This window comes from Musa acuminata, chromosome BXJ1-3 (genome assembly GCF_036884655.1).
Source record: "Musa acuminata AAA Group cultivar baxijiao chromosome BXJ1-3, Cavendish_Baxijiao_AAA, whole genome shotgun sequence".
In the NCBI taxonomy this organism is placed as follows: Eukaryota; Viridiplantae; Streptophyta; class Magnoliopsida; order Zingiberales; family Musaceae; genus Musa; species Musa acuminata.
The window spans coordinates 41,177,138-41,197,487 of record NC_088329.1 but is presented as its reverse complement, the minus strand read 5'-3'; the positions used below and the strand labels follow the sequence as shown (position 1 = coordinate 41,197,487).

At 41.4% G+C, this 20,350-nt stretch overlaps 3 protein-coding genes across 6 annotated transcripts; 1 reads left to right on the top strand and 2 right to left on the bottom strand.

Moving 5' to 3' along the window:
* Positions 1-638: 638 nt before the first annotated feature.
* On the bottom strand, positions 639-4,115 carry LOC135631210 (probable boron transporter 2). The gene is made up of 12 exons (XM_065138693.1): positions 3,722-4,115; positions 3,563-3,645; positions 3,282-3,474; positions 3,056-3,194; positions 2,803-2,968; positions 2,564-2,730; positions 2,313-2,486; positions 2,135-2,230; positions 1,933-2,070; positions 1,537-1,856; positions 1,196-1,463; positions 639-1,115 (listed from the first exon to the last, which is right to left on the bottom strand). Exons 1-12 carry the CDS (start codon positions 3,823-3,825, stop codon positions 804-806), a joined length of 2,160 nt encoding a protein of 719 aa, XP_064994765.1. The 5' UTR covers positions 3,826-4,115; the 3' UTR covers positions 639-803.
* A 6,437-nt stretch (positions 4,116-10,552) lies between these two features.
* On the bottom strand, positions 10,553-13,208 carry LOC103978918 (GDSL esterase/lipase At1g09390). Its single transcript, XM_009394875.3, has 5 exons — positions 12,844-13,208; positions 12,581-12,766; positions 12,312-12,472; positions 11,282-11,552; positions 10,553-11,005 (listed from the first exon to the last, which is right to left on the bottom strand). Exons 1-5 carry the CDS (start codon positions 13,109-13,111, stop codon positions 10,773-10,775), a joined length of 1,119 nt encoding a protein of 372 aa, XP_009393150.2. The 5' UTR covers positions 13,112-13,208; the 3' UTR covers positions 10,553-10,772.
* Positions 13,209-14,134: 926 nt separating this feature from the next.
* LOC103978919 (uncharacterized) lies at positions 14,135-19,039 on the top strand. Of its 4 annotated transcripts, XM_009394878.3 has the most exons (6): positions 14,135-14,413; positions 15,978-16,359; positions 17,190-17,386; positions 17,512-17,653; positions 18,216-18,372; positions 18,573-19,039. In XM_009394878.3, exons 1-6 carry the CDS (start codon positions 14,346-14,348, stop codon positions 18,593-18,595), a joined length of 969 nt encoding a protein of 322 aa, XP_009393153.2. In that variant the 5' UTR covers positions 14,135-14,345; the 3' UTR covers positions 18,596-19,039. The 4 variants fall into 4 exon arrangements, with proteins under 4 accessions (XP_009393153.2, XP_065006899.1, XP_065006908.1 ...); XM_065150827.1 differs by lacking the exon at positions 18,573-19,039 and having other exon boundaries at positions 18,216-18,461; XM_065150836.1 differs by lacking the exons at positions 18,216-18,372; positions 18,573-19,039 and adding an exon at positions 17,775-18,198 and having other exon boundaries at positions 17,538-17,653.
* Positions 19,040-20,350: the final 1,311 nt, after the last annotated feature.

Genomic DNA, 20,350 nt, shown 5'->3' with positions numbered 1-20,350 from the left:
ATGCAGCGACGTCAGGGATCGAAACCTCCCATGGGCTACAGGCTGCCGCACCATCTTGGAGTCAACGAGTTGAAAACTACGTCCCTCCCCGACACAGACAAGCTCGAGACGACAAGCCCCGCCGAACCCAATGCGCTGACTTGGAGAAAGCAACCCAATTATGAGAACCAGAAGTTTCTCGCGCTCTCTCTCTCTCTCTCTTCATGTTTCCAGAGAACCACAGCCACTACTTTCTCCTCAGCTCGTGTCCTCCCGATCCACGCTGTCCAAAACCAGCTTCTTCGGCCGAGCATGGACATTCTCGTGAACTCAGAACTCAGAATCCTCAAAGTTCGCCTGTCGTCAAAAGCTGAAATCATGAGGAAATGACACAAACTCTAATTCTACTGTTTCAATAACAGAGACATGACAGATGCTTTCGCATCTCTCTGCTTTGTATGCTGTGCAGAGATTTCCTTGAGAGTATTGGTTGCTTTAAGAAATGAATCATGGAAATACCACAAACATGTGGTATCATTTTCTATTTCCTTTTGGCTTTTCTTTCTCTCTCTTTCGTTCGTCCTTCTTTTGAAATGGATTCACAAGGTTTCATTGTGACATCGAATCAAACAGGCTGTGCAAAGAAGCAGGGCAGTCAATTTGATAGACTTTGGAGAAATCTAAAGACTCGTTTATAGTTTGCTGAAACACTACATAATCTCCTCTATATGGAGAGGGAGAGAAGTTGCAGATACAATATTTCACATATATGATGGCAAGATATAGCAATCCACCCAAAAGAAAACTACATTCCATCTCTTCTTCTACTTCATTGGAGAATTCAGAGCACCTTCACCTAGCTTGGAAGGTTTGATCTCTCCCATCCTTGGACTGAATGCCCTTCTGCCACCAACCCGAGGACTGCGCTCCGGCCTCAGTTCGCCCACCCGAGGGCTGTAAGCTTTCTCCGACAACCGTGGACTACTGAGGCCCCTGACGTCTGTCGCTGGTGTACCTCCCGAGCTCGTCACTTTAGGACTGTTCATGTGTTTGATCTCGCCTCGGCTCCTCGTCACGATCTCATCCAGGACCTCTCTGGTCTCTGAGAAGGAGTATCCTCTTCCCATGTCGACTTCCTAACACAAGCAAGCCAATGCCATCAGCAAATGCTGCAGAAGAACAGTTTGTTGGATCGGACGTGACCCGAGAGACAAACCGTGGGCAAGTTGAAGGTTATGGCCGGTGATTCTTCGTACTCTGCTGCATCCAGATCGGTAAGGTGGGCACCTTTGAAAAGCTTGGGGAGAATGTACTGCCGCACCGGCACCAGAAGCATGATCATGAGGGGAAAGAGAACCCCTGCGATGGGAATCCACGTTATCCCGAAGCATACGAGCAAGTACGCGGTCTGGAAGAGGGTGAAGGCAGTGATCGCCTTGAAAGGTACGCTTTCCACGAAGGTCGCGTGGTAGTCCTCGAGCACTCTGTGAGATCGAACCCCATGGTTGAGCAGGCAATACAATCGGCAATAGAGCTCTTACAAACTAGTGAGCTTACTTGTATCTTCTGCTTGGTGCAGTGAAGAGCAGCAGAATCCTCTCCCAGAACTGGTTTCCAGGCAGGCTTTCGATGGCCATGAACGCGAAGTATCCCCACAGAACAGACGTGGGGATCTTCTTGAGAAGCGGCATGGCCGCAACACACCCTGCTACCATCATGGCCTGTAACAGGTTGCTTAGACGCTGCTCTTTGACCTCAACCGGAAGAAGGTCATCGATTTCCTTGTCGATATCGAACACCGAATCATCGACAGGTGCGTCCATGCTCCCCATGCTCGAAGCCAGCTGAACCGTAGAGTCCTTTAGCTCCTTCAATCCCTGCACGGTCCGTTCATCACAACCTACAAGCGATTCAGAACCAGAAGACAACAACGACGACTGTAACTTCTCGTACTCGAGCTGACTGTTCTTGGTAGATCAATGGCGTCTGCATTTGCCGATACGCGTCCTGCATGCTTCCATAGAGCTGACTTAAGCTTGAGTTCTGACTCATACTCTGGCGTGCAGTGGCTACCAGCCGATTACGAAGCAGCTGCGAGGAGTTCTCTTTGTTAGGAACTCAGCAAAGCATGAGACGAACAGAGGCAGTGGCTTACTTGATGCTTGAGAGTGGCCAGACTCTTGGTGTGCATGGGAGATTGTGGGATGACACCATTGGAAGGCGGAATTCCGATCAGACCACATAGCAACGTCTGCCATGCAACCCCAAGTTAACCCAAGAGCTAATAATCTTCGGTAGATGCAGTAGGTGTTGCAGGGAGAAAGAGAGGGTACCAAAAAACCCAGAAGAAGCAGGTCATAGTGGAACGATGGTGGCTTTCTTAGATTGAACTCCTGCTGCTGAGCAAGCTGAGATGCTACGCTGTGATCGAAGTAATACAGAACTGCAATCATGGTGGCCGGTATGAAAGCTCCAAGGATGTAGAGGAAGGGTACGTTCAACATGTCCTGTGAGTTGCGAGAAGATGACACGACCAATACACCATGAGAAGATCCAACACGACCAGCAATGGAGTCATGCATACCTTGATCACAGTCCAGTTCTGATAGGCACCAGGTGACCATGGATTTGGGCTGAGGAGGCGTCTCGGAATCCCTCTCGGAACACCACCTGCCGGCATATACGAAACTCCGGTCCACACGAGCACCATGAGCGGCACGCCGTAATCCGCGATGAAACCGCGCAGCCATCCTGCAGAGATCACAATGTTTGATTCTCGCAGGCCATTGCGGTGCGAAGAAGGAGATCGAAGAAGATGCGTACCGGTGCCGTAGCGCCATGATCGTGCCTTCCTGCTTCGCAGCGCGGTGAGCAGAAGCCCAAACGACAGAACCAGAGCAAACATGCCATTGGCAAACCTCCAAGACGACATCAACGCTACATCTCTTGGGTCCTCTCTTTTCGGTATCCGGAACTCATCAACAAGCCCCTGCATGTGTCATCAACACCATGATCTAGTCGTGAGCAGATGCAGATTTGTGTCGAACCAAAGCAGAAAAATCTGTTCTGTTCCTACCTTGATGGCCTGCTGCATGAAGAGCATTGCGATCAGGAGGCCAAAAAGCTCCCCAGCTAAACGAGTAAATCTATTGATGATAGAACAAGCACCTAAAATGGCTAACAGGAAGAGCAAGAACGCAGTCCAAACACATACCCTGCGTGATTCAGACAACACAAAAGATTACGTTGCATCATTCGATGTTTCAGCCTACATACACAAGATTACTTGTTCATTAGCTCACCATCCCGTCCATGCCAGGAACATGTTTCGACCGAGATCGGCACGATCTTTGACGAAGTTGAACATGAAGGTGTACATGAGCACGGTGGGCTCTGCGACTCCAAGAATCAGCAGAGGCTGTCCTCCTATGATGGAGTGTATGATGCCACAGAGTGCAGTCGATGCCAGAGTTTGAACTGCTGTTAGAACACCATCTGCCGAAACCATGCAGGCACAAATATGTCACATGAATCAGATTGCAGCACACAACATGTCGGCTCTTGAGATTATAGTTCAGCTCACCTGTGTTCCTCTCCAACTGTTCTCCAAATGATATGACTGGGATTGCTGATGCAAAGAATATGTATGTAGTGGGAGCCAAGATCCTGAAACAAATAGCTTTGTTGACTAATACTATCATATGTAGATTTGCTTGAGAATTCCTAAAGGAATGACCACTACCTGATGCCTGCGTTGAAGCCACTACTCCAGTCCTGCTTGTAGCACATCAATCTCCCTCGAAGGTCATTCTTGATTCCGTGAAAAGGTTCGAAGGTCTCCTCCATGCTTGTGTTGGATTTGGCCAAATATGCTCTCTAAAACAACTTTATATCGAATGGATGGAAAAACAAACGAGGCATGGAAGCTTAAATTGATGCGGAGTGATCTGCTTGCTCAAGGAAGAATGCAGCTCAAGGACATTGATATCAATGATCTCATGGAGTTTGGAGAAGACACATGCAACAAATGAATCTCCAGTATCAACAAAAGCTGAGAAGGGTCCAAGAGAAGCTTTGAGGCTTTTCTTGCATCAGTTCACTGCCATCAGTGGATGCAGAGGGACACTGGGAATGCTTGATAAAAGTCCAGGTTATATAGGTGGTAAAGCTTTGAAAAGGAAACATGTACATGATGGTGAGCAATATGGTCAAGGTAATCAGTGCGAAGACATCACTATCACTGCCTAAAAGCTTCAAAGAATAATGACTCTCAATTTACTGTGCCATAAAGTATATACCAGACAAATTAAATGTTAGAAGAGGAGTGGTCTCTCTCTCTCTCTCTCTCTCTCTCTCTGTGACTCTGAAAAGAGTGGTTAGGGAAGAGGAGGGTCTTCCTTCTCTTCTTTGGGTTCTTTTACTGGTTTGACAGTCCATGACAATCTGGCTGGAGCAAGAACGAAGCAGATTCTAATGTAATCATTCCACTGAGAAAGAAGCAAAATTTATGGAATCAATGTTGTCAATGAAATGACTGTTACTGGGAACTACTTTTACTCACTGTTTTCTCTGGAGAAGAAACATCCAATACAATCTGAGCATTCGATTGAGTCATGATGCTGTGTTGTGTTGCCATTACCAGCAAATCTCTCACCAACTGATCAATAATTCATTGTGTACTTACTGTGTGCTTCAAAAGCATCTCTTTGATGCATAATGCGCTTTTTATTGTGCTTCTCCCTATTGATTTTGGTAGATGATAGTCTGTTTTGCTGATGGATTCCTATGAGCTTTTGGTATATGAGGTAACCATTTGCTCATTCATATGCAACTGCTTTGATGCCTGGCTTTCAGTAGGTTCATCTACCATTCACTAAGAGAAAACACAAGTGTTTTGATAGAAGAAGAAATTAATATTCCTATGTTTGTACTTGTTGGATGATAATACTTCTTGACCTCTGACATGGTGTCCAGGTAAATGAGCTGAGTCATTTCCAGGATCATCACGACATTCAAATATCATATGATTTTGATAGCAACAAATTTGTCAATGATTAAGGTCAAATTACTTGATATAAACACAAAGAACATGAGGCCAGGTAAGAACTTTGACTAAATTATGCCAAGAATGATAGAGGGGAATGAAGCTTAAGGTGCTTTTGAGGAAAAAATTGTTGCTATCAAACAAAAAAATTGTCCTAAATTTTCAAAGAACAAACAAAAATGAAGTGGTTCCTATTGATAGATACTCGGAAGATGAACCATCTACCTGATCTGATTATTGAGCTCTTTGCATTAAACAGTGAACAGCTTGAGGCCTCAAAAGGGACCACGAGAGATCCTAGCAGCATTCATTTCAAAGATTTTCTAACCATATGATGTTATATCATCATCATGTATGGTCTAACTCAAATTCTTAGTAATATTTTTATCGATGTAGAATTTGCGTATCAGCAGAATTCCTAATTAAACATTTTCTTTATGAGATAAAACTCTTCGTGAAAGAAATCAAACTTGCATTTACTAGCAGCATCACCACAGCTGAGGGGCCTTAAGATCAATCATGATTCCGGATTTGTGACTGCTGTTTGTTCTGTAAGAGGCATCAGTTGTGTGGGGAGATGAAATTTCCTGATTCCAGCATGAGACAACCTCCGGATGCATTTGGTTATGCTTCATTTTCAAATTATGTGGCTGGAAGATGAAACTGCAGATGTTGAGAACTGAGTCCATCAACACCTCATGACCATGTTCTGACCTATTTGGAGATTGCAGACTACCTACTTTTGTAGAAGAAAGGCTATGATCCATTTTCTTCTTGGCTCACTGTTTTGGAGAGTCTAATTTTAGGCACTACGTTTTCTTTTTATATCTGAATGCATTTTTCTTTTACCTCTTCAGTACCTTCTTACCAAATATTGTGTTTGGCTGATCTGTTTCTTTCATTTGAACTCACATGGAGACTCTCTCTCTCTCTCTCTCTCCCCCATGTCTAATGGAGGACTAGAATAAAGATGCTAAGATAAAATTTGGTCAGAAATTTTGGTTAGTGCCAGAAGATTTACTACTGTATGACTTTTGTTAAAGTATAGCAAATTCCAGTAGATAAGATCTGCAGCAGTGATGCTAAATTTCAATCGAATTAGACCATGTTAGCTAGCTTCACCCTGTCCATGAAATGGCAATTTCCAGGCCTATAAATTTCACAATGCTTGTCTTGATTTGTATAAGTTTCAGAAACTGTTTGACAGGCCTTTTCAGTAGCCAAGTTGAAACCCTGTTCCATTATTTGTGGAGAAAGATTGAGATTCTGAAATCTCCCAGTTGGGTGTACTATGAATTTTAGATTTTCTAGATTGTCCTCATGCCTATATTGTCATTACCATTATTTGTCATTTAACAACTGGATGTGACAACATCATTCTAATCACAACCATTACATGTGAAATGTTAGGACTTGTGGCATGGTCCATAAACCTCTCAGTGTTACTCAGCTCTGTGAATTATGTTATTTCTAGAGATGGCAAGAAAAGATCCAGTAATTATTCCTTTCCCCAAAAACAGGAAGGAACTGATTCAGTAAACAAAATCTTGTTGGTTTAGTAGAATGTGAAGGTGAAGATGACCATATGATGGTTTTTCTGCAAGCAATCATGATATGAGGATTATTGTGCCTAAAATCATAATTTTATCTTGCTATATGGTGATATTTATGTAATTCAAACTAGAGTGAGGAAATGGAATTATTTAGATCTTGAAATCATAGTAGGAGTACTTTTAGTTCTCTTTTTGTTTATGAAAAGATTTCTATGAATATCAAAACTTATGGAAGTAGAAAGCTTTTACTCGTAAAATTTTCAAAAGAAAAATTGAAAAAAATGTATTATTATCGAAAACTATTTTTCGACATTAAAAGCGACGGTTATTTTGTGACCAAAAAATCTATTTAAATAAATGAAGTAGAAAACAGAAAAACAAAATTCCAAATACAAAAGACAAACCATGCCAAATGAGTTCTTAGTTGTCATCATGAGAAAAGCATCAAAGAATTGAAGGTTAGGGACAGCTCGGAAGGTCCACTGTCACAGCACCAATCCTAATGTCTAATTTCTATATCTGAAGCAACCTACTTTTGATAATTTAGGTTTAGTAATTGGATCAACTTCTTTTAGAACATGTAATTATTGCGCTAATTATTGCTAGAATAAATGACTTCCATCATTACATAGTACATACATTGTAGTGACTGTCAAAAGCATCCTAAAATGAGCTCATTTTCCACAGTTTTTCATTACTCCTTCCACAACATGACCTACCTATTTAAAATATTCAATGAACAAACAAGAATTAGATGCTTTTGATTATAAACATCAAAATGATCCAATAATGTGCAGAAAGTCAAATTGGGTCTAGAGTGTTCATAGTTCCTTGGAGAACTTGCAGTCTTGTGCCTGCAGAGTGTCTGCATGATCCATCTGTGGACTTGAGCATTTTTAAGAATTTTGTTTTCATTATGAACACTGAGGAAGCAGAATGAGATAGAAAATTAAATTAAATTTTCCAACTTCCAGAGAGATCACAGATCTCCACTACCGACAAGTCACTGTCTCCTGTTGATTTGTGGGGATAGCCAAAGAAATAGGAAGAAAAAGGAGGAAAGACATGCATAGCCATTTCTTGTTTCTGGCAGTATTATTGCAGGTGTGGCTTTCAAGCTATAGATTGGAAGCCTCCAGTGGAACATTATCAATGTGGTGTTCAAAGTGCACGACTGCACAACAATCCTACTCATCCAGTGCTTTTGGATGGGTTCATTTTAGAAATGGTTGAGTGCTTTGAATTCTTTCTCAGTAGTCCAAAAGACTAGGTTTCAGGATGCTTTGGCTTGTGGGACAGGGACTGCAATCCATCTGATTCCACTGTTTCTGTCTGATACATGTCAAGGTTGTCCATTTTCTGTGAATAAAAGCTGCAATCTTTGAGTTTTATTAAAGCATGATTAATACAAATCATAATGGTAGAAATTTACCCCTTTTTTAGTTTTATATCCATAAACTCTATCTACTTTTCATGTTCTAGGCATTCTGTTTTTATAGCCACTGTGTCAAATATAAGTTCAGAGAGAAAAAGTGACACCACATGCTGGTAAAGTAGCCTTTCCCTGTTATCAGTTTTAATTAGTATTTTCTTGCTTAATTGGTTGCACACATCTGTTTCTGCATGTTTAATAGAGAAATAAACATGAATGTGGGCTAAAAGATTGCATGCTCCATGATAAGGCCTAGAAGGAAAAAAAAGCACTCCTCTTCTACTAGTCTTTCTTCTCTCAAGGAATAGGCCATGACAAATATGACCCAACAAATGTTAGATAGGGCTGGACAATCTAACTAGTGAAAATTGAGTCAACTCTACATTATCTTCTCCTTTCTTTTTTTCTTCTCATCAATCACAGACCATGTCTGAACATTTGGAATTCTTAGAGTGAAATCCCAGTATAGCACAAGAAGAAAGATGAAGATGGGAAAATTATTCCTAGCACAAGCAGAGCATCTGCTTTTCCTTTCCTTTTACTTTACTACTGATCCAACACTCAAGCCACTTACAAAAGTTGTTTAGTGTGCAAACAAACTATTATTCCTGGGAAAAAGAGAGGACATGTAAAGTGATCACTGTCACAAGCAAAGTAAAATAGCAGAAAGCAACATTGGATTCATCCTAATGTCATTCAACAAAGTGCAATTGTAAGAAAACTTGAGGTAAAACAACAGTCATACTCATGAGAAAGGAGGCCAACACTGAATCATCTTTGTAATATTTCAAGTAACCTCAAACCAAGCTATTAATATAATGGAGATGTGACTACCAAGTGGTCACATGAGTGACTGTATTAAAGTGATGGAGATGCACATGAGTGATTGTATCAGGACCAGGGAGACAAACTAAAGTAGAGATGACATATGCTTGGTGTCAATGGCACACCCTATACTACACTTTATTATACTTTAAGATTTTCTCTAGAATTCCTACATAAAAATACCCTACAGGGAAGGAAGCTTCAAAATGTTGGAGCTTGTAATGTTTGTGGTGTGTGCCTGTGAATCCTGTGGTTTCATGAAGTGCAAAGAGATCATGCATCATGGTGTAAATCCAAGGCAATAACAACATGATAGAGATTCAAATAAGCTGGTTGGAGTTGTAGGTAAGATGTCCTTTTTAATCAAGGTCTCTCTTTTCCATCGCACACAAAAGAACGGTTTAGCAGCAACAGCTGAACTCATTCTGATCGAGCGTGGAAAGCATAGGACTGTTGAAGAGCAATGGCTCTCAAGCATCCACATGCAATGCATTGTCTGGTGTAGTGGGAGTTGAATGATGCTGTCCAGCACAATGGGCTTCCTTTTTCTTCCTACAGTTTGTGAAGTAATGCAAGCCTCATCGGGGGGGGGGGTTTGGGGATCTCAGGAGTTGACTGTGTGGGACACAGCACCCACGATGCGCTTGTGGCTCCCATTGCTGGGTTGGATCCCTCTCAAGCTGTGTTGGATTTGCTTTCATGGCTGCTGCCTCTGGTGCTGGCCTTGCCGTGCATTAAACTCGTGCCACCGGGCAGTGAGCAGTGCCAAGTCTACCCATGTCAAACCTAGAAGAAGACAACCAAGAGAGAGAGAAGGAGAAGATGGATCGAGGAAATAGAGTGCATTGCTGAACTCTTTTCTTGTGATCAGATTGAAATGGAGGCGCACGAAAAAGATTGAGGAGATGTGACTTCAGGTAAAGGCGGAGTCTTGAGCGGCTGAGAAGAAGCGTTGAAATCTGCATGAAACAGCATGCACAGGACACATTGACATGACAACAGAGACTGTTCGAGGGTTCAAGTGGCCTGCATTGCTACGTCGCATCTTTCTTGGTGGCGATGGCTTTTCCCATCTTTTTCTTCTTGTTTTTTCTGCAGGGACTTCAATCATGGTTCAGTCTCCATCATGTTCATAAGGTTTTTGTTGCTGCGGAAGGATCAAGCAAACAGAATCGATGGAGATTGTAACCTAAGGCATCTCGATTGATCTGAGAAAGATAAATGTGTGACAGTTAAGCCATCATCATCAGATTTGCATACATATATAAGAGAGAGAGAGAGAGAGAGAGAGAGAGAGAGAGAGAGACTGTCTCAAACACAAAGATTGTCAAAATCCAACAGGTTTCAGAATTTAGATGATGAATCCAACAGCTTAATGATTCAGAGAACCCCTTATAGCTCATGCAAAACAGTGAACAGACAGGAATGACAGCCATCAACTATTAGCCCATGGAGATTGGACATAATAATTATGTCTGCGAGCAGCTTAAATAGGATGGCCAGATTAAGTCAAAGGGAAACAGTTATCCTGCCCATGTGATTTATGAAGCTCAACATGACTCTGATCCAAAGCCCATTTCCTCAGCTCCAGAGAAAGAAAATCCAGTAGTGATTGCCAGGAGGACTGCACAGAGTTTGCTTACTGAAACTGATTTTGGAGCTCAAAGATATAGTTCTGTGCCACATGGCTAATCAAAATTGTTTTTCTTTGATGAGATATAATGAGAAACAGTACAAAAATCCCATCCATTTAAAGAGATCCACATACAAATTCACCAAAGAGATTCAATAGGATGTAGGCAAAACTTGCTGACAGATTCTACCTCCTTTTCTTCTTCTTTCACATCTTTTTTTTCATGTATGCTAGGAAGGTAATTAAATTACAGTTATCGCGATGTAAATCGACTCGAGCTTAATGAGTGAATCCGAAACATAAAAATTAAGCAGTGCAGAAGTAATCAAAGGCAAGATTGGGTTTTGAATACTTTGTTGTCAGTATCTTGGAAGCCACTATAGCATTGGCAGCCTCAGTGTAATGAACCCCATCCCAACTGATGTACTTTGAGCCGAGAGGGCACACTTGGGAGCCAAAAGCACCACACTCAATCCTTTGATTGAAGTTGTATGGAGGTCCACCATATCCACAACATGCCATCAGTGCAGTCTCAAAGCCTGCAAAACAGATCACATGGCAGAATCATGGAGACTGTCCATGGAAGCAACTTAGGATGATGGTCTTTTGTTACCTATTCGAAGTAATCATGACCATTTTGATGATGTGCACCTTCAAATGCAATCAAAAAGAAACTTTGGAATTTACAAGAAACAAATATCCAAGTATAAGCCATGGATTTTGCGCTATGCACTTCCCTCTCGCAATGAAATTTTGAAAAGAAACTTGGAACTTGAACTATGAAGATAGCTTGATACATGAATTCGACAGCTTACCGTATGCAGTGTGATTGGCGATGAGATCGTACTTAATAGAGTAGATATCAGTGTAAACAATGGTGGCATTCTTCAACTCTGAGTTCAAGTTATCACAAAGAGCACTCAGTTGGGCATTGAATTCCTTGGCAGCATTGTTGAAGGGAATCAGACATCCATATGGATCGAAACTGCTGTTGTGTTTTTGCGGCAGGGCAAGCTTTTGAGGCAAACATCCCAAGGGGCCAGTGTTGTGTACCCAAAACTTTTTCCCTCCATTGTCATACAAATTCTGCATTTGCACTTCATCAGAGACATAAGGAAACATAGAGATCAATGAGAATAAATACCAAGTAATAAGCTATATTTGCAGGATTAGTAGGTTTGTTGAAGTTGACTATAAGTTCTTCACTGTGGAAAAAAAGAAAAAGAAAACAGATGAAGGTAATCTATTTCATGGTTTCAAATACCGGTGAATATGGTGCGATACCAATCGGGTATTATTTATTATCATTATCTTTTATGAGCAACACTACCAAACAGGTCTGATAGATAACTGAAGCCGGTATCAAACTGAGAATTTAATCTTCAGTATAGTTAGTCAATTTACTTCATATGGACATGGAAATCAACCATCATGAATCCAATGCAGCATAAAACGAAGACACATTCAGATCGATATTAACAATTGGTAAATGTAAGATATGCACATTCAATCCACTTTGATCTTAACCTAATAAAAAGTCAACATTTTGTGAAAACTAATGTAGAATCAGCCAAAGGTTGATTTCAAACTACATCAAGGAATTGACAAAGCTAAGTTGAGGTAGTCAACGCATTCGACACGAAAACCCTCTTTTGTGAAACCATTGCATATTCAATCAAAGTCAAATTCAAGTCAACATCAGGAATCAGTAAAGCTAAGATATAGATTGTCAAATGTACCATAGACAACAGCATAGTGTTTGCAGTAATTCCATCATAAGATCGAAAGACATCTTCCGTGAATCAAACAAACATCAAGTAACTGATGATTTATACTAAGACTTGCCTCAATAGCTTTCTTGATCTCATGGATGACCGATGGGACTCTTTCGATGACCTGAACATAGCTTAAATTTGCAGAAAAGGCTGCTGCTAAATCGTTCTGCCCGATGTCAATGGCATATATCGCGTTGCGGAATCCCTCTGCATCAATCAGGTCCTCGGCACCTGCAACATGCACCAATGGTGCATTCTACAGCTCATGCTAAGTGCATCGCCAATGCCTTCGATTGAAAGCATTGATCTCAACAGTCTGATAAAGATAAGAGATGAAACCTTGAGCAACGAGCTCCAAAGATCGCAACTTGAAGCGGAGGAACTGCCGCACTTGGACGGCCAAGGCGAAGGGAACGTCCGGTGGGCGAGTGCAAGAGCCGGCAACGGCGAAGTTGGCCCCGCTGCTGAAATCCGCCCCCAGCGGCTCCATGTACGGGCTCAGGTAGCTGGTGTTCAAGCTCTCGCCTGCCAACACCGACCCACTGTCATTCTCCGCTAAAAGATCTCGAAGGAGGTCGGCGAGGTAAGTAGGGTTCACTCACAGAGGAAATCGATGACGAGGCGGCCGTCGCAGAGGCGGCCGGAGGAGCGGCGGAAGAAGACGCGGCCCTCTTCTTGGGGGAGGAGGATGCCGAGGCCGGCGGTGAGACCCCCGGTGTCGGAGTTGGAGTCGCCGAAGTTGAAGACGACGGCGCCTGAGCCGCACGCGGTCTCAACCGGTAATGTTGCCGGCAGCAGAGGCAGCAGCAGCAGCAGAAGGCCCGTCGGAATGCTGCGAAGACCAGCAGACCGTCCCGCGGTGCGGACCATCGCGGCCGAGCCTCTCTTTCTCCCTCGACAGGCGTTCGCTCGATCTGTTCAGTCACAGGATTCAACACTGTCTCATCTCTTAAAGTAGTCGGCGTGGATCAGAGTAAAGACAGCGAAGGCGGGCAGGTTTGTCGGCGCGCTCTCGCTCTGTTCGCAAGCGAACAAATGACGTTCGATTCTTTCTTGAACGCGCGAGGATGGGGCGCGAAGGAGGAGCACGTGAAGCCATGGCAGAAGAAAGGTATGTCGTTCAGAGGGGTGCAGCTCACCTGTCTCGTTCCAGACAGAAATCATGGAGCTTCCCCCTTGCTATAGCTTGACGGGTCCCACAATATTCTTGATTCGCTGACGTCGGCATCATCCTTTTGAGAAGGAAACTGTGTTTGCTGCCCGAACCAACACAGCTCGGCCACTCTGGTGGGGAGAAAAAGGCCTCGTCAACGACAGGTGTACCGTAGATCCGATGGAGAGAGAAAATGTGGAGCCCACATGACTTTGACCACGTGGTGAAGGGTAGGTGCGCTGGGTAAGGCTGCAGGGTGGGGTAAGTTCTGAACTTTATCATGTAGTACAGCTTATTTTATTGCTAATTAAATATGGCAAATTTATATGTACTTCCAAAGATAAATCATTTGTGTACTCACTTCCTTAAATAATTTGACGTTACATTTAATTGATCGTTACAAAGTTAGCATTCTTCAATCGATCGTTAATATGACGATACCATTTAATTTTAAGGGGTATATATCGCAATTTCAATTTATACAGGCATACATACGAAGTGTTTAACTAATATACGCGGAGGGCGTGAAGTTTGACTGAGGCACCGCCACATAAGTTGACCCAAACTCCGCACCGGGGCCGATTGTGGGACCCACTGAGGAACGTCTGGTCCGCACGGTTGCCACGCGGGTAGGGGGGGTTGGGGCAAGCGCATGTCTATCGCGTGACATTTTGTTTGAGTCGGCCCGCCTTTTTCTTGTTCTTCTGTGTCTCTCTCGCCACGGAGAAGCTTGTCCACGGTTCTTCTCGATGGGAGAGGGACAGAGATGGGTTCCGTTTCCAAGAAGCAGGAGGAAAGGAGGGATTTAACGCATCGGCCTCGTCTCTTCTCGTCTCCTCATCTTTGCTCAAGAAGAGGAAGTAAGCTCCGAGAAACAACCAAGTAGGTGTTGGGGTTTAGGTCCGCGTGCTGCTTCCGTTGTTGTTGTCGGTGGCGGAAGAAGGTGACCTGATGGCGGTGGAAGCAGAGGCTACGGCCGCCGACTTCGCCCTCTCCGAGGCCAACATCAACTGGGACAGGTTTCCTCCCTTTTTCTCCGTCTATGCTTCTTCTTTTCTTCCTCCCCTAAATTTCTTGGATATTTTCGCTTTTAAGTGTCCCCTTTTTCTTTTCCTTCTTTATACGGTTTTAGGATGAAGACGTTTCTTTGAATTGCCAAGAAATTTCTGGAGCAGTTTCGGCTCGTTTCTTGGATTTCTTGATCAAATATTTGAGTCGTAGTGTACGATACTAGTGCTTCCTGGACGATTGGAAAGAAGGAGAAGTTTCCCTTCTCTTTTAAAGCTCCGAGTTGTCAAGATACTCGTGTTGCAGTTTCTATTAATTTCTTGGATTTCTTGATCAAATAATAGAGCCATTGTCTGTATGTACTAGTGCTTGGTGGATGAACGAAAAGGAGGAAAAAGAATCTGTTCTTCTTATAAAGCTTCGTGTTTTTCTTACATTTCTTGATGCGTTTAGGGTAAAGATCATTTCTGGCATTTGTCAATAAATTTTAGTAGCACTTTCTGTTCATTTCTCGGATTTCTTGATCAAATAGTTGAGCCGTAGTCTATAATAGTGCTTGGCGGACATATGAGAAGAAGAAGGAAAATTTATGCCCGTCAGAGTTTTTGATCCATTCTCTCCGAGCTGATACATTATGTTCATATGTTACCGATCGCCAGCGTCTGATTGTGATGATATTGTTGATTGCAGTATGTTTGTGGAAGATATTTTAACAATAGTGTGTGTTTTTGTTTGTGTCCTGGCAATTTATTTTATCTTGTCCAAAATATTTCCATTCATTTAAATGTTCTACTGACCAGTAAAACTTTAATTACCAAATGCAAAATGCAGTGTAGTCATGTGAGCTAGAATAATCCAGTGGCTGAGTGATGGCAATCCAGAAGGGACTACTCAGGCTGTCTTGTTTGTGATAATTATTTTATTAATTATTTCCGATTGATGAATACAAAAGAGCAAAACACAATCATCGACAAATTTTTTTGGCCTGGTAATACTTGACAACAACCATAGGCACACTATAACTGTAACAAAAACAGAGAGAACAAATCTTGAACCTAATTTTACTGACTCATTATTGACTTAGCAAATACTCATCTAAGAGCTAACTTTTACTTATCCTGTCTCACCTAATCTTCTTCTACTTCACTGGTTGTCCCCTGATATAAATGTAGACCATTGTGTCACAAAGTATGATGCATGCTCATCTAAAAAGCTAATTTGGTGTCACATAAGCTTCTTCCACTTCATTGGTGGTTCCCTGTTATAAATGTAGATCATTGTGTCTCCAAATCTGATGCATATTTATATCTTCATGTCTATTCCTTGGAAAGCATGAGGATGAGGATGTTTTATTGAATGATTTCTGGTATTAGTAGTCACTCTTTGAAGGATGTGCCTGACCTAGATTTATACACTAGCCCACCAAACTACTGTGTTTTGTTATATTCGCCCATATTTCTCTTCTTCTGGTGGCATCCCATCTACCTTGTTTGAAATCTAGTAAATGTTAGTTTGTCCTGCATCTTCTGACAGTTAAAAGATTTAATTAATTGCTGGTTTTGCTGTGGAGTTAAGGTTGGACAAGACGAGGTTCCATGTTATTGGTGCTGTTCTCTTTACTCTTCAATCTGGGTTATTGCATCCAACAGCTGTTGTTAAAACTAGAATTCAAGTTGCTGAAGCTGGATTATCACACATGCATGGATTTTCAATGTTTAGAAGAATACTAAGATACGATGGAATTCTTGGACTGTACAGAGGTTTTGGTACCTCTGCCATTGGATCGTTACCTGGTCGAGTATTGGCTCTTACATCACTTGAAGTATCTAAAGATATGATGCTCAAATACACAGAACACATGGATCTTTCTGAGGCAACACGCATTGCTTTGTCTAATGGAGCGGCAGGGTTGGTCTCAAATGTATTTTCATGTGTTTATTTTGTGCCTTTGGATGTGGTAAGTTATCTTTATCCCATTCATTAAACATTTCTAATTTGCAGCTCCGATTTTATTTTATGTTACATGTTTTTCCATCTAAGCACTGAAGTCCCTGTCCTGATTAGGCACCATTATTTCACACAATTTCTTCCAGTTAGTAATATTGATGTATGCAGAGGGGCTATTGTTTAAAAGGAAAAGGACATTGAATTTGTGCTGCATCATGTTTATGTACTTTTCATTGCCACCTGATTTATACTTAAAATGATTAACAAAAAAAAATGATGCTTTAGGAATACAATAAATTGCAGTTAAAGAATACAGCGATGTGATTTGGAGCAATCAAACAAAAAGAGTGATTTGTCCCTTTAAGATTACAACCAGTAGATATATTCCTCCGGTCCTTCCATTTATTGAAGCCTATCCCCATCAAATTGTTGTCTCATTTGGTGTGTTAAAATTCCACCACTATAGCATGCATTACGTATCCTGATCTTAATAAATATGTTATCCAACTAAGGAAAAAGGCTTTTTAGCATAATAGAAGCAAAACATGAATTTGAGCTAGACTATGTTTTGGTTTCACAAGGGCTATTTGTGCACCCTTTCTTTGTCACACAAATGTTTTGTTTAAATTAGGACAATCAAGGGCATCTTGCTATTAGTCTACTCAACGCTGAGATTTGCAACAATGGATACTTGTTTTGGATTTCAACACACACATCCACCAAAAAAGCCACTCGCACCTGCATCTGCTCACACACAAAAAGGAAAGGAAGCACAGTGACATCACAACATCAGATCCTGTGCATTCTTATATTTGAACTAAGTTTTGCTCATATTCCTAGATTTCCCAGAGACTGATGGTGCAAGGTCTGCCTGAAATGATCAAATATAATGGCCCTTTTGATGTCATTCGTAAAGTGCTCAGGAGCGAGGGACTTCATGGCCTTTATAGAGGTTTCGGGATAACAGTGGCAACCCAGTCACCTGCATCTGCTCTTTGGTGGGGTGCTTATGGTGCTGCTCAACATGTTATTTGGAGGTACGTCTGTCACAATATTGTTCTCTATTTATCGGGTAGCTTTTGTTCAGAAATTACAGGTTGCATATCATAATGGCCAAGTACGTGTATGTACAAACATCTTTGTTATTTTCTCTTTTGGTCAGGAGCTTAGGCTATCAAAATGATGCAGAGAAAAAACCATCTCAGTTAGAGCTAGTAACTGTTCAGGCGACAGCTGGAACCTTGGCTGGTGCTTGTTCATCAATTATCACTACTCCGATAGATACAATCAAGACTCGGCTGCAGGTAAATTTAGTCCTCTAATCTTGCAGAATGGTAACTTGAAAAAAAATTGTATTGAAGAGTGTGATAGAACGAGCTTGCTTTTTTTGGTTCTTAACTGCTACTTTGGCCATCATGACATCAGAAATCAAGTGGGTGCTGATCGTGTTCGACGGATTCATCGTGCCTCAGTCGTAAAAAATAAAGATGAAAGAAGAAGATGAAAAACAAAGAAACTAAATGGGCGCAGGTTTATGAGGTCTAAACTATAAAGTGCATTAAATTCTGTGAAGGGAAAAAGACAAAGCATGTGTAAAAATATATATATTTTAAATATAAGATAATGTTTTATATTGAAATTCATTGATATAGAGACCCTCTGATTGACTAGAAAAGAGAATGATTTAGTAGAGCACTTGGTTAATATTCTACAGGCACATTTTGGCCTACTGCTTTCTATATGACATTGTGGACCTTGGGATGATGGCATGAATTCCAATTATGCATTCTTTTCTTGTCCAACTTTGTATCTGCTTAGTAGACAATGGTCACCGGGCAAGCTGAATATTTTCTTCCTAAAACACAGGTCATGAACGGGTACGTAGGCAGGCCATCAGTTACCAAGACGATGAAGCGGCTTGTTGAGGAGGACGGCTGGAGAGGTTTCTATAGAGGGTTTGGCCCCAGGTTCTTAAACATGTCACTCTGGGGTACCTCGATGATTGTGACATACGAACTCACAAGTAAGACTCCAACATTCTGCTCTTCCGTTGGAAACGTGTTGCCTTTGAATTACTATTTATGAACTTGGCTTCTCCGGTTATTATCTTTAGTTTTTTTTTTTTTCCCAATCTGCCTTATGTACAGCCTCTGAGGTGGTCGCAATCTTTTAATCCATGCTGCTCATGACTGCTAAAATGTGTTGTTGGTTGTGTGTTTCCAGAGAGGCTATCCGTGAAATGCTGAGTGATTCTTTTAACTGGATGAGATACGTGAAAGGGGAGGGTAGGGGATGGCTGCGGATCTTTGAGTTGTCATTGCACTTCCTCTGAAAGTGGTAGATACGACATTGCAGGATATTGGGAATGCACAATTCTTTCTCTCTCTTGTGATGTGTAGAGGTGATGGCACCCGAACCATTCTCCTGCGCTCTCGATTCCCTTGGTGAAGCTGATTCTTTACTGCTAGTGATCAAGGCTGGTTGATGGTCTTAGAGGTGGCCTACTCCACAAGCATTTTGCAGTCTAGATGATATTATGTGCCAGCTGAAAGCTGAAAGAAAATTATTCTCCATATTACTGAGGATCGAAGGAATCTGATCTAAGTTCGTTTTGATTAATTTGACTTGAATTCGTTCATCAACTTTAGCTGATGGATATGGATGATGAATGACATGAGTAGTCATTGCTCACTTGGAATGGCAAGTGTTTCAAATACAAGTTCCTTGTGGGGCCAATATCCGAGTAGCGACCAAATCAAGATTCCTGACTCCCCTACGGCCAACAGGATTGTTAACGAAGCTCAAATTGCATGTTGGTGAAGGGAATAGAGATAATACATTTATTTTGGTTAATGCAGATAATACATTAATATTATTTAATTGCAAACTAAGTGTTCTGCCTTTATTGGGTGGATTGGATGGAATTGAAGAAAAGGGAAAATGGAGAGAAAAGATAAACGACATGATGAACCTTCTGCCCGATTCCAAAAAGTGGAAACGTTCCACCGAAAATAACCAACACATTTAAAAAAGAATTAAAAATATATCGTTTAAAAAATAGAAGTTTTCTTGAAAAGAATTCACGTGGGATTGTTCTCAATATCATCAAATCTGTTAATAAATTTATATTTTTTATTAAATATATCATGGAAGATCATGCATAATGCTCAACAGACCTGTATCGGATAATTGTGGGCTAAGCATCATTTGCCGTTACACCATTGGGCTAATTAGAGATTGTCTCAAGTTATTTAGCTATCTTTAATGTTTTGATCTTTATACTTTAAAAAGTTGTATTTACATTCTTATAATTACGAAAGTGAAACATCTAGGGCTATCTTTAATGTTTTGATCTTTATACTTTAAAAAGTTGTATTTACATTCTTATAATTACGAAAGTGAAACATCTAGGTCAATTTACCCTAAAGATGTTTGTTTTACTTATGAAAATACAAAAACAAAGAAAAAAAAGATAATTTTAACATTCGACGGTGATAAACGATGGTGTCGGCACCCATCAGTTGGTCGCCAAATCTCCTATCACGGCCAGTGACTTTCAAGCATGCCATCACGCTCGACCTCATAACCAATGGTGAGAGCTTGAAAGCCCTCGACCACACCAAGGGTCAACTCCTCAAAATTATCTACATCCGTGAGTGTCGAGGGCCAATGGTCAATGCCCCCAACTAAAGCGAGGGCCAACTCATTGAAATTGTCTACTTCCATGGGTGTTGACAGCTAACGACTAATGAGCTAATGCGAACTCAACCAAATGTGATGATAATTACGATGATAGATGAAGGAGGTTGACGATGGATATTTAGAACACGTAAGCTGAGGGTGGCACCGTCATCCACCACCGAACGTTAAAATTTTTTTTTACCTTTTATTTTTATATTTTTGTTGGTAAAATTAACATCGTTAGAATAAATGAACCACCAATATAATTTTTTAAAATATAAAGATCAAAATACTAAAAATAACTAACTACAAAGACAATA